This window comes from Mesoplodon mirus (assembly GCF_964341445.2).
Source record: "Mesoplodon mirus genome assembly, chromosome: 8".
Taxonomy (NCBI): domain Eukaryota; kingdom Metazoa; phylum Chordata; class Mammalia; order Artiodactyla; family Ziphiidae; genus Mesoplodon; species Mesoplodon mirus.
Genome location: NC_138984.1, coordinates 276,344 through 289,896, shown reverse-complemented (window position 1 = coordinate 289,896; position 13,553 = coordinate 276,344). Strand labels below are relative to the sequence as shown.

Sequence of the window (13,553 nt, the reverse complement as noted above, 5' to 3'; positions counted from 1 at the left end):
AGGCAAGTGGGTTCATCCTGTTGTTTCAAGGATAGAGATGTTGATTCAAGGATAGTGAAGTAGGGATTTCCCTAGTGGTCCAGTGGTTAAGACTCTGTGCCTCCTAGGCAGGGGCCGTGGGTTCGATCCCTGGTCATGGAACTAAGATCCCGTATGCCAAAAAAAAACAAACAAACAAAAAAAAGGATAGAGAAATAGACCAATGGGATAGAAAAGAGTCCAGAACAGATCCTCACATACACAGTCACTTGGTTTATAATGGGGACTCTTCTCCAATTCAGTGGAAAGATGATGGCCCTTTCAATAACCGATGATGGTCTACTGGATATCCATATGGTAAAAATGAGCTCTGACCCCCTACCACAAGATTCACAAGAATTAATTTGTGATCCATCATAGATCTAAATGTGAATGCTAAAACAATAAGCTTCTAAAAGAAAACACGGGAGAATATCCTAATAAAAAAGCACTAAACGTGAGAAAAGACTGATAAATTGGATGTCACTGAGAAAACTCCTGTTCAATATAAGCAACAGCAAACCACAGAATGGCAAAAGATATTTGCAATACCTTCCATACAATGCAAATCCAAGTACCCATCTACAATACCAAGCCATGTGTAAGACCAGGGACGCAGCATCCAGAATATATCAAGAACCTCTAACAATCAATACGATAATGAAGCCGGGTGTGAATCCAGGCGGCTGGTGCCAGAGCTAGGTCCTAATCACTGGGACGGTGGGGGACAGCTCCTGCCCCGTGGCCCTCCTTGAGCGCATACCGGGAACTCGCTCGGTCCTCCTTAAGCGGGGAGGCGGCGGGGAAGCTCTGGCCGTGGCTCCGCCCCGGGGTTGCCTTTCCCTTAGAAGGCAAAGCCCCAAGCCTCGCCTCTCGCCCGGCGGAAAGTTGCGCTGTGCTGCCCGCACTCCCCTCGCCCCCGACGACGCCGCCGGAGCCCCCGGAGGGCCCGAGACCCCGCGCCCTCGGCGCTCCAGTCCGGCTCAGGCGTGGACAGGGCGGGCGACGGGGCGGGGCGCGCGTCCTCCCCAGTTTGAATGGAAGGATCCAGATCTGCGGAGACGGCGGCCAGCAGATACTGAGGCCAGCACTCCTCCCCAGCCCCCGCGCCCGAGACATGCGGCGGGAGAGGTGAGCAGGGCGGGCCGCGCCATGGGAACGGCGAGGCCGGGGACAAACACCGAGGACGGCGAGGCGCGGAGGTGGGTGGTGGCCCCGGACGCTGGGCCGGGCCGGGGTCCCGGCTGCCGCCGGTTGGGAGCAGGTCGGGCCATGCCCCCCGCCCACGCCTCCGCCGCCCACGCACTCGTCTTCGAGCGCGGGCACGGCGGCCCCAGAGCCAATCGCCATTTCCCCGAGGTCTTTCCTATCCCCGGCACCCGTGGGGATCTTTGTGATTGAGTTCGGCATCTAAAAGAAGGTGACACCGCGCTTTTAAAGATTTGGGGCACAAACAGGAACGCTTACCCGCAGCTGGCCGAAGCCCTTCCCCAGAGCCGCGCCGGCCCGGCCTCCCTGTGCGCTCCAGCCCGGCGCACGCACGCGATCTAGGCGCACGCCGCGCCCCTTCCTCGCGCCCCGCTGCCGCCCTTCTCGCGCGGCCGACCTTCCCCTCCGCCAGCCAGGCCGGGGCGGCGGGGCGGGCCCGTCTGAGCACCCTCTGCCCGCAGGTGCGGCGCCACCCGCCCGCGTCCCCGCCATGGAGGTGCTGCGGCGCTCCTCGGTCTTCGCCGCCGAGATCATGGACGCCTTTGACCGCTCGCCCACCGACAAGGAGCTGGTGGCCCAGGCCAAGGCGCTCGGCCGGGAGTTCGTGCACGCGCGGCTGCTGCGCGCCGGCCTCGCCTGGAGCGCGCCGGAGCGCGCCGCGCCCGCCCCCGGCGGCCGCCTGGCCGAAGTGTGCACGGTGCTGCTGCGCCTGGGTGAGTGCGGGCCTCGGCGGGCGGGATCCCAGGCCTCCCCTCCAAAGCCGGCCGGCGGGGCGGCCCCGCTGCGCCTCGGGGTACAGCCGTCCCTACACTGGCCCGCCCGCCGGTGACCGCGCCGGCACCCGCCCCTGCTGGGCCTCTGTCTCCCCTCGGGGGCAGGGAGGGTGCTGGTCCGGGGTGCCCTGAGTAACCCGGCGCACAACGCGGGCGCACCCAGACCGACGATCCCTTCAGCACCCCGCTCTTCCAGTCCCCCCTCAGGCTCGCCTGTGCACCCGCCAAAGACCTCCCCGCATTTGCCTGCTCAGCCCGGATTTCAGACACTCTGGCAATAAAGGATAGACAGCTCCGGGAAGAATGATGTTTTGGTGGCTAAACTTCCAGAGTGACCCTTGTACTCAGCTGGGCACAAAAATCCTTTGTTGGACCACGTGTCCTGATGTTTGTTTTGGAAAATAGGTCCTTGCAGTTACTGGCTCAAATCCTGCCATGGTTGCTCTTTTCTCTTGATTTGGAGGCCTCTTAGGGCTCCCGGTGAAATTTAGTGCCCCAGGAGAGCTGAGCCACCGTGAGGCTAGGTAGCCCAAGATCTCACCTGGACGGCTTGTTGAGTGGACATCTGGAGGTACTTGACTCTGGGGTCACACACAGCCCGGTAACTGTCTCCACCTTCTCCAAGGACCCCAGAGAGGGAGGGACCGGCCCGCCTGACTCAGTCAGTCCACCTCTCCACGGGGACTGAGGTTGCCCAGCCCTGCCCCATCCAGTGTGACAGTTCCACCCCAAGCGTGTGCACACGGGGAGGTGTGGCAGCACAGATGGAGCCCTGACCAGGTGGCTCTCCAGACAGAGTGGGGAGAGACTGGCCCAGGAGCCCTGGTTGGAGGGAACACCCTGTGAAAGGGGATGCCCTCCCCTTCTCAGGCTGGCTCGCGTGTCTGCTTGCCCCTGTCTTGTGTGGACCCTGGGGGCAGGGTTGTGTAGACCTGGCCTGCACAGGAGTGTTGGGGTCCGGGGGAGACACACAGATGCCGAGGGGCCATTGCAGAGGGCTGCCAGGGGGGCGGTGTCCTGCCTGGGTCTCAGGGGAGGGGAGCAAGTGGGGTTTGGGGGATCAGCCAAAGGCCCAGAGTGCCTGGACTCCCCTGAGGTCAGCGCCCAAGCCATTTCTTCCAGTTGGGCTGTGGGGACAACACTGGGGGAGCATTCCAGAGGGTCCTGGTGAATATGGTGTCTTGACCTCCCAAGAGCCCCTGGAGTGGCCAGGAGGAGGTCCTGCCTCTGTCCTGCCTGCCCCCAGCTCCATCTCCTTGCCTGCGAGCAGCGGCTCGGGGCTGCCTCTACCGTGGGCCTGGGGTCCCTACTGTGTGAGCTTTCTGAAAAGCCCTGCTTTGGGCTCTGCTAACCAGACCGGGCCGGTGTCTGTCCCTTCAGCACTGTGACCTCAGACCCGGAGAGCCTGCGATGCTTCCGGCCTGGGCTGGAGGAGCAGGGGCCAGCCAAGTGCGGGGCCAGGCCTTCAGGCCCTTCTCCAGCATCCGGCCTCATCACGGCCAGTCCCTGGGGTTCAGTTCCTGCGAGATGGCTAAGGGGACCCTGGAGGGAGAGATGGCTTGAACCCCCAAAGCATCCGCCCTTGCGGCTGCTCAGCGTGACCGCCCCTTCCCCACCCGTCATGGCCTAGAGCTGTCTCCCTGTCCCCAGCGTACCTCCAGTTCCTCCTGAGCACAGACGCCCAGCTCCTAGAGCAGCAGCAAACAGGAAGAGGCCCGGGTCGAGTTGGGGTCAGTCCCCGGTAGACCCTGGGGTCTGTATGTGGGAACAGCCAGGCCATTCCTGGGAGTTTCCATGCTCCCTTCCCCATCGTTCTGCCAGCCTCATCTCAGTCCTGCTCTGGTTCCAGATCTTAATTAATTAGATGGAGTGCATCTGGCCCCATGGGGGACTCGGAGCCCTTATCGCCTGGACCTCCAGTTGGAAGCATTTTCCTGTTTGCTTTGGCAGAGAGGCGGCTGGGTTGGGGGACGCCCAGTCCGAGGGCTGTGTGGGATTCCCGGCACATGACTGCAAGGGGCGCTGCAGCGGGTACATCACTGCCAGGGGCGCGGCAGCGGGCACACGAGCAGACAGCGCCCTTGAGAGGGCCTCCCGCTGCCACGTGCAGCCGCCCCATCCAGACGCCCCTGCTTGGCCCCAGGAGCCCAGGTCTGACCCTGTGTGGTGCTGCTGGCCCCGGGTAGTGGCTCCTGTTCTCGGTTCACTGAATGGTGCTGGGGCCTGAGCGAGGACACCCCTCTGAGGCAGCAGCCGGACTCCCCACCTGTGTGGGGTCCCTGGCACAGTCCACGCCCATGCTGGGCTCTCTGGTTGCTTGCCTGTCAGACTACCACCCGCCCATGCAGCTCACTGTGGGCTGTGAGTCACTGATTAGGCACGGCTGGGATTCCCGCCCCACTGGCCCAGCCGGCTCTGCCCTGGGGGGAGGGTGGGCATGGCTGGCTCAGCGGAGGGGACAGGCCCCAGAGGCAGGTCTGGGGGTGCCCACCGCACCTCCCTGGTCTCGTCCCCGGGGGTTCTGGGGGTGGTGTCTCGTGGGTGGGAATGTGACAGGTCGGGGGGTCAGGAATAGGGCTGGGATCAGGGTCCCCAGCTGTGGCCACAGGCTGAGGAGTGGGCTGGCCCCAGGCCCGCGTGGGCCCCACACCCCGTGGGTGTGACCACCTCTGACCCGCCTGTGTGACTGCAGCGGACGAGCTGGAGCTGATCCGGCCCAGCCTCTACCGCAACGTGGCCCGCCAGCTGAACATCCCACTGCAGTCCGAGACCGTGGTGACCGACGCCTTCCTGGCTGTGGCAGCCCAGATCTTTTCTGCAGGTAGGCCTGTGTGTCCAGGGTGCCCACACTGCTGGCATGGCCCAGGGTCTGTGGGTCGGGGCCGGGGCTGCAGCGCTGGGTGGGCTCTCAGGGGAGCCTCCCTGGGTCCAAGGACAGTGGGCCTCTTGTGTGGTCCTGGGGCTGCAGTGACCAAAAGCCCTGGCTGGGCTGCATGTCCCAGGCTGCCAGTTGGTGCTGACTGTTGGCTGGAGTGGGGAGGGGCTGTTCTGCGTGTGGCCTGTACGTGTCCTGTGGGGCTTGAGCTTCTCACGGCGTGGCCGCAGGTCCCAAGCAGCCCAAGTGGGCGCCACCAGGCTCTTTTGACGTAAGAAGTCACAGTGTCACTGAGCCTGAGTCTGTTGGTCAGAGGCAAGTCGCAGAACAGCCCCCATAGTGGGAGGGGTGCACTAGGGTGGGAGTCCCTGGTGGAGCGGCTCACCGGGACACGTTTGGGGAATGTTGACACACCTGTCTCACCTGGCTGGCCCGCAGTCACCTGTGACTCTCCCGGAGCCTCCACCTGGGCCCTAGGAGCAGGTGACATCTGCCCCTCCTCCTCGTGCCCTCACCCTGAGTTCAACTCGTGCTGATTCCGGTCTGCACACCTGCCTCCAGGCTCCCAGGAAACTCTAGGACTCATCCCCCCAAACCCCCTCTCGCTCCCACGCCCCCTCCTGGGAACACTGCTGGGCTCCCTGAGGTCCACAGACCTTGTCTCCCCACCCGTGACCTCGTGCCCTGTTCTGGCGCCCCTGCCCTGCGTGTCCACCTCGGTCCTGTGTCCTGGTACGAAGCAGGTGTCAGGCGCTGCTGGCCATCCAGGTGACCAAAGACCCCACCCCAGTGCAGCACCTGCCCCATCAGCCGATCCCACCGAGGTTTCCCCAGCACTGTCTGGCGCTGCCCTGGGCCTGGGGACCCTGTGATGGATGGGATGGCCAGTCCCAGCCCTCAGGGAGGGGGGGCTTGGGGGCCCCAGAGCCAGAGTGTTCCCGGGGCGCATCCTGGTGGAGTGGGGGGTGTGAGTGGCCGCGTGGCATCGAGGGTGGGAAGGGCTTTGGGGAGGATGGGCCCCTTCCTTCTGTGAGGTGGCTTTGGGTCTGTCGTCGACCAGCGGTGTGACCTCGGAACACCCCTTGCCTTTCCTTAGCCGTTGGACGGTTGGGACAGCAGCAGGGCTTTGGGGCAGAGGGTGCCGGGAGCCACAGTCCCCACCCCATGGGGGACCTCCGCCCACCGGCAGAAGAAAGGAGGCCGGTGGAGGGGCTGGGGCTGCCGCATCCCATCAGAGGGCCCCCAGCCCGCTGACCGCACCCTCTGGGTGTTGCCCTGCACTGTCCCCTCTCGAGGAGGCTCCTCCGACCCCTGGTGGGCAGGCCGGCGTGGCAGGGACACGGGACCACCGGCTGCAGGACCCAGCCTCCAGGGCGGCACTGGGTGGCCAGGACTTCACGGGGGAGTGCCTGGGAGGGAGGGGGTTGGTGAGAGGCGTGGGATGCCCAGGAGCATCTGGCAGTCCTGACCCGGGTGCCCTTGCGGTCAAGGGCAGGCCGGGGAAGGGAGCTGACAGCCGGGGAAGGGAGCTGACAGCCGCCCTGGGCCCTCCCTGGGCTCCCGTCTCGCCAGACGCTGGCGCGTGGGTGGCCGCCGCTGTCTGTCTCCGCTGTCGGGTGGGTGGGCGGCTGGCTTAGAGCGAGGGCTGGCTTTAAAAGGAAGGGTCATCTCTGAGAATGCGCTGCGGCGGCTGGTGTTTGGGACTGAGGGGGGCGGGGGGGTGGCTGGGCCCCGGGGAGGGTGGCTGGTGTGTGGGCAGGGACAGGGCGCGCAGCCGGGACGAAGCACCCACCCCTGCCTGCCCAGCTTGCTCAGTGCGCGACGGGCCCAAGACCTGCCCAGAAGGGCTCTGGGTTCTGGGAGGACGACGCGGGGTCTGGGGCAGGGCGGGGAGGGGGAGGGGCGGGGAGGAAGGTGTGGCCGTGATGAACAGGCACAGGGCACCAGCGGCGGCGGCTTCTTTCACTTGGGGAGTTCAGTTTAAAGCCCATGATTTTTCGCTTGAAACCAGAGCAGGATGTACTTCTCTGCAATCAAGCATCGCCGCCCCACCCAGCTGGCCCTACCCTTTTCTCGTGGCGGCCTCCACACCGCCACCTGCCCCTCTGGTGCTTTGGGGCGCCCAGCCCCTCATGGGCTCTGTGACCTGCAAGTGCTTCTTAACCTCTGTGGACCTCAGAGCCACCTGAAAGGGGAGCAGAACAGGCTCCGTGGAGCACAGGGCTGCGGGCCACCCCTTCTGCTGCCGACGGGCTCTCAGCCCACCCCCCTGACCAACCCGTGGCTGCCCCACGCCACCCTCCCGCTTCCCGCCCACCCGAGGTCTCGCTTCACCCCTTGTTCATCCCAGCCTTCCCGGTCCTCAGGCCCTCTTGCCACCAGGCAAGCTCCAGCCGTCAGATGTTTGCCGGCCCTGCCCGTCTCTGCCCGCAGCCTCTCCCAAGCAGCTGTGGGTCTTGCACGCGCTGACCCCCCAGGCTGGACCTTCCTCCCCCTCGTCCTCCCGGCCAGCCCCTCACCTGCTCTGGCTGTGGCCGGTGATGTGGACAGCTCAAGGACTGCAGGGCAGGGTTCCAGGTGGCCTCCCCACATGGCTGAGCCCCCACGAAGGCAGAGGCAGGGGGCACTGGTCCCGGCTGCGTCTTGGCTGCAGGCGCTTCTCTGTTACCTTCAGTGGAAAAACTGAAAGTTGGCAAGTGTTTTCATGTTTTTCTTATTACAAGAGCAAAATATTTCACCATGGAAAGATCAGAAAATACATGAGATAAAGAACTCTCAGAAATCAGTACTAAAAAGACCACCTCACTTTAAAAAGAGCAAAGGGTCTGAGTGGACATCTCTTCAGGGAAGATGTATGAACAGCCAGTACGTGCATGAGAAGTTGCTCAGTATCATCATCAGTCACCAGGGAAACATACATCAAACCACAACAAGACGCCACCTCGCGCCCACTGGGGCACTCAAGGCAAAACTTCAGAGAACCCAGCATGGGTGCGGCTGTGGAGAGTCAGGGTGTGAAGTGGTCCGGCAGCTTCTCCAGTGGTAACTCTGACGGGGTCACCCCCTGACCCAGCAGTTCCGCTCCTCGGTTTTGACCCCTGAGAAAGGAAGCCACATGTCCACACAAGGGCTTGCACACGAGTGTTCAGAGCTGCGTATCCCCACAGCCGGAGGGGCCAACAGCCCACGTGTTCGTTTCCTGATGCGTGGTCCATCCACTCGATGGAACATTATTCGGCCATAAAAAGGAATGAGGTGCCCACACCAGGACAGCACGGAGGAACCCTGAAAACATTTTGCTCAGTGAACGGAGTCCGACACAAAGCGGGACATACTGTGTGACTGCATTCATGTGAAATGTCCAGAACAGGTAATCCATAGAGACAAAGTAGATTAGAGGTTACCAGGGCTGGGGTGACAGGGGCTTGATGCTCCTGGGGACAGTGATTTGGGTTGAAAATGTCTGGAATTTGATAGTGGTGATGGTTGTACAACATTGTCAATATGCTAAAAACACTGGATCTCACACTTTAAAAGGATGAATTTACGCTAGTGAGATTATATCTCCGTAAAAAAGAACACAAAGAGCTCAAAGAAAATAGGACATACCTGAGCCCCACCTCCCAGAGACCACCCTGCCTGGCACCTTCCGGACCAGGGCTTTCCCCTCCAGGTAAAATGTGGCCATCATGTGGAGCTCACCTCTCCACACAGCACCACAGAACGCGTGTTCACTCTCTTGATCCCCACCCTGCCATGCTGACCCTTCACCTGCCCCCTGGTGGTGGTGGGTACCTGCTGGACGCCAAGCCTGGGGGTGCCAAGGGCACAGCTGTGAGCAGCACAGAGCCCGCCAGGGCTGGCAACCCACAAGCAGCTGGTAAATGGGGAGCATGGTGTGATGGCAGCGTCACCAGGACCTGATGTCATCATGGCCTGTGTGGCCCTTAGAGTGGGGGGACCTTGAGCAGAGCCCTGGGGGTGAGGAAGCCCTGCTGGCAGCGGTGAGGCTGGAATAGCGCGCATGAGGCCAGGTCGCAGGACAAGGGGGCCTCAGAGGGGCCAGCAGCCAGCTCAGGTGGGACTTCAGACTTGGATTTACTTTGAAGGAGATGGGAAGGGACGGTAACAGGAGGGTTTGGGGAGTGGCCTGGCCTGATTGACGGGCGTTTTAAATTTCCTTTTCATTGAGGTGAAATTCACATGATGTACAATTAACCATTTTATTTATTTATTATTTATTGGCTACACCATGCAGCACGTGGGATCTTAGCTCCCCGACCAAGGATTGAACCCATTCGCCCTGCAGTGGAAGCACAGAGTCCTAACCACTAGACCGCCAGGGAAGTCCCAGTTAACCATTTTAAAGTGTACGATTCAGTGGCGTTGAATGCATCCACAATATCATGCAACCACCACCTCTCCAAGTTCTTTGTCAGTGGGAAGAACACCCATTCCCATTAAGCTGTCACTGCCTGGCTCCCTCCTGCAGCCCCCAGTGACCACTGATCTGCTTTCTGTCTCCACGGATCTGACAGTCCTGCACATTTCATAGGAATGGACTCATACGATACGTGTGGCCTTTCAAGTCTGCTGCTTTCACTGAGCGTGATGTTTTCAGGGTTCATCAGGTTGTGGCCCCGTCAGTGCTTCCTTCCACTTTGAGGCCAAATATCATTCCGTTGTGTGGCTGGACCACATTGTGCTTTTCCATTCACTGCTTATTTATGTTTTGTCATTTCCACCTTTTGGCGACTGTGAACAGGATTCATTCGCACTGACTTGTGCTCTTATGACAGACTGTCCCAGCTGTGGTGTGAACATGGGTTGAGGGGCATGCTTCCTCCCTGCCTGTGCTGCTTCCTTCGAGGACTGAGGCGGGGCACCCATGTTTGTGTCCTTTCACAGGTGGTGCCGGGTGCCCTCCAGCTGTCTTTCTCATCACAGTTACCAGGCTGCAGAGTTACATGGATCCTCACATTGCCACTTGGAATTTTTAGTCTGATAGACTATAATTTACATCTCATTTTAATGTACACTTCTTTGTTTATCAGTGAGGGTGAGCATTTTTTTCATATGTCTAGTGTACTGTTAATACTTTTTCTTTTGTGAATCAGCTGTTTGTATTCTGTGTTCGTATTTCTTTTGAAAGGTTTCTCTCTTTTTCTCATTGATTTATAAAATCTCTTTCTATATTAAGGAACCTTATACGACTGGCAAGCACTGTTCCCCAGATTGTCATTCGTCTGTCTTTCCTCCCAGGTGGGCTCCATCTCAGCTCTGCCCCCAGTAGCTTGGTGGTCTGGGCAAGGCCATTCCTGCCGGGGCCTCAGCTTCTTTACATGGAGAACATCCTGCTGTCCTTGCAGGGCTGTGCTGGGGGCAGGTGCAGATGGAAGCTGCTTCCTGTTTATCACATCCAGTGCCGAGTCACTGAGCCCCCTTGACCTGCTCAGCCTCCTCTTTGCCTTTCTGCTCCACCATTTCCTCCAGCAGATTCTGGGCTGTGCAGGGTCATCGCCAGGCCCCGGCCCAGGCGTGCAGGTGCAAGGTGTGCAGGTGTGTAACGCAGGCTCGAGACATCCCCGCCTGAGAACGACATGTGACGGTAGCAGGACTGACCTGAAGCAGACGGTGGCTGGGACTTGCACAGCAGCCAGCTGACCGAGCTCCCCGTCTGGTGGGAGCTGTGGGTTGAGGCTGCCCCGGGTGTCAACCCCGGTCACCAGCGGAATGGCAGGGGTGTGGCTCAGAAAGGCTCAGCCCCCTCACGTGACCCTGCGGGCTGGCCTCTAGCTGGGTCTTGGTGGCCTTTGGTGACCAGCACCCATCTCTCTCCCTGCAGGAATCACCTGGGGCAAGGTTGTGTCCCTGTACTCAGTGGCTGCGGGGCTGGCCGTGGACTGCGTGCGACAGGCCCAGCCTGCCCTGGTCCACGCCCTCGTTGACTGCCTCGGGGAGTTCGTGCGCAAGACCCTGGCGACCTGGCTGCGGAGACGCGGTGGATGGGTGAGGGAATATGGCGGTGCCAGGAAGGGGGCGGTGGTTGAACGCCTGAGTGCCGGCAGTGGCAGGGGTGATCGGGGCTGGAGGAGTGGTGAGGCCGGGGCTGCCCAGCCCAGGACGGCTCCTGCAGCCCAGCTCCAGTGCGGGCCCTCTGGGTCTGACCACCCCCGAATCCAGAGCTAAAACCCGCCGCCCACCCCCAGGGATGGTGTCAGAGTCTCCATGTCCCCCATCACCTGGCCAGGCCTCAGGGGCTGCGGGGCAGCCCCACCCATGGGAGAGCTGTTTTCTCCTCTGTAAAATGGATGGTGGGCAAAGGTGTGCAAAGCACACTGGCCGAGGGGACGGAGCTCAGCCCTCTGCTGGGATTGGAGCCATGGGGGGGGGGCGGTGAGGGGCCGCTGGGGCTGTGGTTTCATCTGAAGGTGGCACTGGGTGGGGAGGGCGTCACATCCTGGATGATTCACGTGGCTGCGGGCCTCCCGCTGTCCCATCCTGCCGTCCTGTCCTGGAGCCCGGCTGAGGCTGGGCACCAGGGCAGCCAGGACGCTGATTGACACCACGGCCAAAGGACAAGCTGTAGGGATTGTACTTCATTTCTTAGCAGGACTAGAAAGAAATAAGCAAGTAAGGAGTGGCCATTCACTGGGCTTCTGGAAAGCTCAGTTCCTGCTCCTGTTCTAAGGGATTTGTCCTTCCCTGGCACCCCAGGCTCCACAGCATCTGTGGAAGGACACTGGGATGTCAGCAGGTGGCTGAGCTGGAAGCTGGTCCCATGGCTGAGGGCCCAGCAGGCTCCCCTCCCTTCCCTCTCACTGTCTGACTCCACCTGTTGGGTCGGGTCCCATGCTGGAGCCTTCCATCCAGCTGGACCACAAGCCTTCCCAAACGGCCTCGAGCATTCCCTCAGGCAACGTGGCTGACACCGGGCGGGGCACGGGGCCGCACCCTCTCCGCTCCACTCTCTAACTGCCGCCGCCTCTTCCCTCCCAGACGGATGTGCTCAAGTGCGTGGTCAGCACCGACCCCGGCCTCCGCTCCCACTGGCTCGTGGCCGCGCTCTGCAGCTTTGGCCGCTTCCTGAAGGCTGCCTTCTTCATGCTGCTGCCGGAGAGATGAGCTGCTGGCTTGGGCAGGGGCCGCAGCCCGGCCCCCTTACACAGGAGGCCCTCGGCCCCCGAAAGCATCACCCTCCACCCCACCCAAGCCGGGAAGACCCTCGGAGCCCTGCGTCGAAGCTGGAAGCCCTGCCCTGAGCCCCTCCTCCACAGACCCAGGCCCTCTGGACAGGGAAGTGGGGGGCTTCCTGGTCCTGGAGCTGGGCTTCAGCTGACAGGGGGCCTTTCCCCATCGTTCCCCCTCCCCCAGAACCCCCGCTGGTCCCCTTCTTTCTAGAACCAGAAAGTCAGGGTCACGTCCCAGGCCCTGAAGGAAGGGAGCAGGGAACACCAAGCTCTCACTCGACGCCGGGCCCCATCCGTGTGGGGTTCCCATGTCAGGACGTGAGCTGGCCTTGGTCCTCCTGGGCAGGGGGCCTGGACTTTGGGCCTGCAGGTGACTCCTGAGGCTGGAGGAGCTGTGGAGTGTTATTGACTCCGCACGCGGGGCCTAAGGCCCATTTCTAGAGGGAGGGTGTGTCCCCCGTGCACCGGGGGTGGTCTCTGTGTGGCGGGGTCCTGTGGACGCGGGAGCCCACGACCGAGAAGGATGGTGTGTGTGTCCCAATAAAGTTCCGCAGCCGCAGAGGGCGACCCCGTCTGTTCCTTGTGCCGGTCCTGCGACTGCCAGGGACCCGACAGACGGCAGGCCGGCCTGACGTGATGGAGCACAGGCGCACGTCTTCCCTCACCAAGGCCAACTTGTGCTGCCCTGTGCCACACCGGGCCCGCGCGCCTACACGCTTGCACGTGCTGCCACCGTGCGTGCACCAGCAGCTGCTTCCCACGTTCCTCAGTCCCCCGCCCCTCGCCTGGCAGCAAGCACACGGTGCTGGACGCGGCCTCTCTCAGCCCCGGTTCCCTTTCTGTACGACGCAGGGTGGATCAGACGGCCGCTAGGGTCTTCCTTTCCCCATCCAGCCTCCTGGGGAAGAGCCCAAAGGCGAGGTTGCCATGCACAAGGCGGTCTGCCCCCTCCCCCCATCGCCCACCTCCTGGCCCCCGGGTCCCCCACAGGACCCCTCTCCTCAGCTTCCTCCCGGGGGGTGGCCACCCCTGCAGGCCCATCACCTCTCTAAGCTCTGCCTGCTCTGTCTGCATGGGACCCAGGGGCGCTGACAGTGGGAAGTCTGGCAGATGGCGAGAGGGAAGGAAGGGGGCGGGAGGAGAGGAAGGTCCCGTTGCCACCCTGCTTCCGTCACTAGGATTGATCCTTGGTACGTTTCCAGCCTGGGAAAGTGATGTTACAGACACTGAGTCAGGGAAGCAGCAGATTTAAGGTCACTCAGAGAGACCAGGCATCTGCGTGGACGTTGGGTTAGAGGCTGCAGTAGAGGAGACGCCCCATTCCCAGCAACAACAGAAGATGACATTTCAGGGTATAAACGGAGTGAGAAATGCGAAACCCTATGTGAGGCAAACTCTGAAGGTACCTCAGAGACACCCTGGACCTGGAAGGACAGAAGAAATCCCATGTTCCAGAGGAAAACCATCTCATAAAGAAGACAGTTCTCT

General features: G+C 61.6%; 1 protein-coding gene across 2 annotated transcripts; it reads left to right on the top strand.

Moving 5' to 3' along the window:
* Positions 1–861: 861 nt before the first annotated feature.
* On the top strand, positions 862–12,630 carry BOK (BCL2 family apoptosis regulator BOK). 2 transcript variants are annotated; one of them, XM_082630885.1, is made up of 5 exons: positions 862–1,149; positions 1,689–1,940; positions 4,693–4,821; positions 10,721–10,884; positions 11,875–12,630. In XM_082630885.1, exons 2-5 carry the CDS (start codon positions 1,718–1,720, stop codon positions 11,998–12,000), a joined length of 642 nt encoding a protein of 213 aa, XP_082487011.1. In that variant the 5' UTR covers positions 862–1,149; positions 1,689–1,717; the 3' UTR covers positions 12,001–12,630. The 2 variants fall into 2 exon arrangements, with proteins under 2 accessions (XP_082487011.1, XP_082487012.1); XM_082630886.1 differs by having other exon boundaries at positions 1,141–1,220.
* Positions 12,631–13,553: the final 923 nt, after the last annotated feature.

Coding starts and splice junctions, on each gene's coding strand:
- BOK (XM_082630885.1), top strand. CDS start 1,718: ATGGAGGTGCTGCGGCGCTCCTCGGTCTTCGCCGCCGAGATCATGGAC. Junction 1,941..4,692: donor CACGGTGCTGCTGCGCCTGG/GTGAGTGCGGGC, acceptor GTGTGACTGCAG/CGGACGAGCTGGAGCTGATC. Junction 4,822..10,720: donor AGCCCAGATCTTTTCTGCAG/GTAGGCCTGTGT, acceptor CTCTCCCTGCAG/GAATCACCTGGGGCAAGGTT.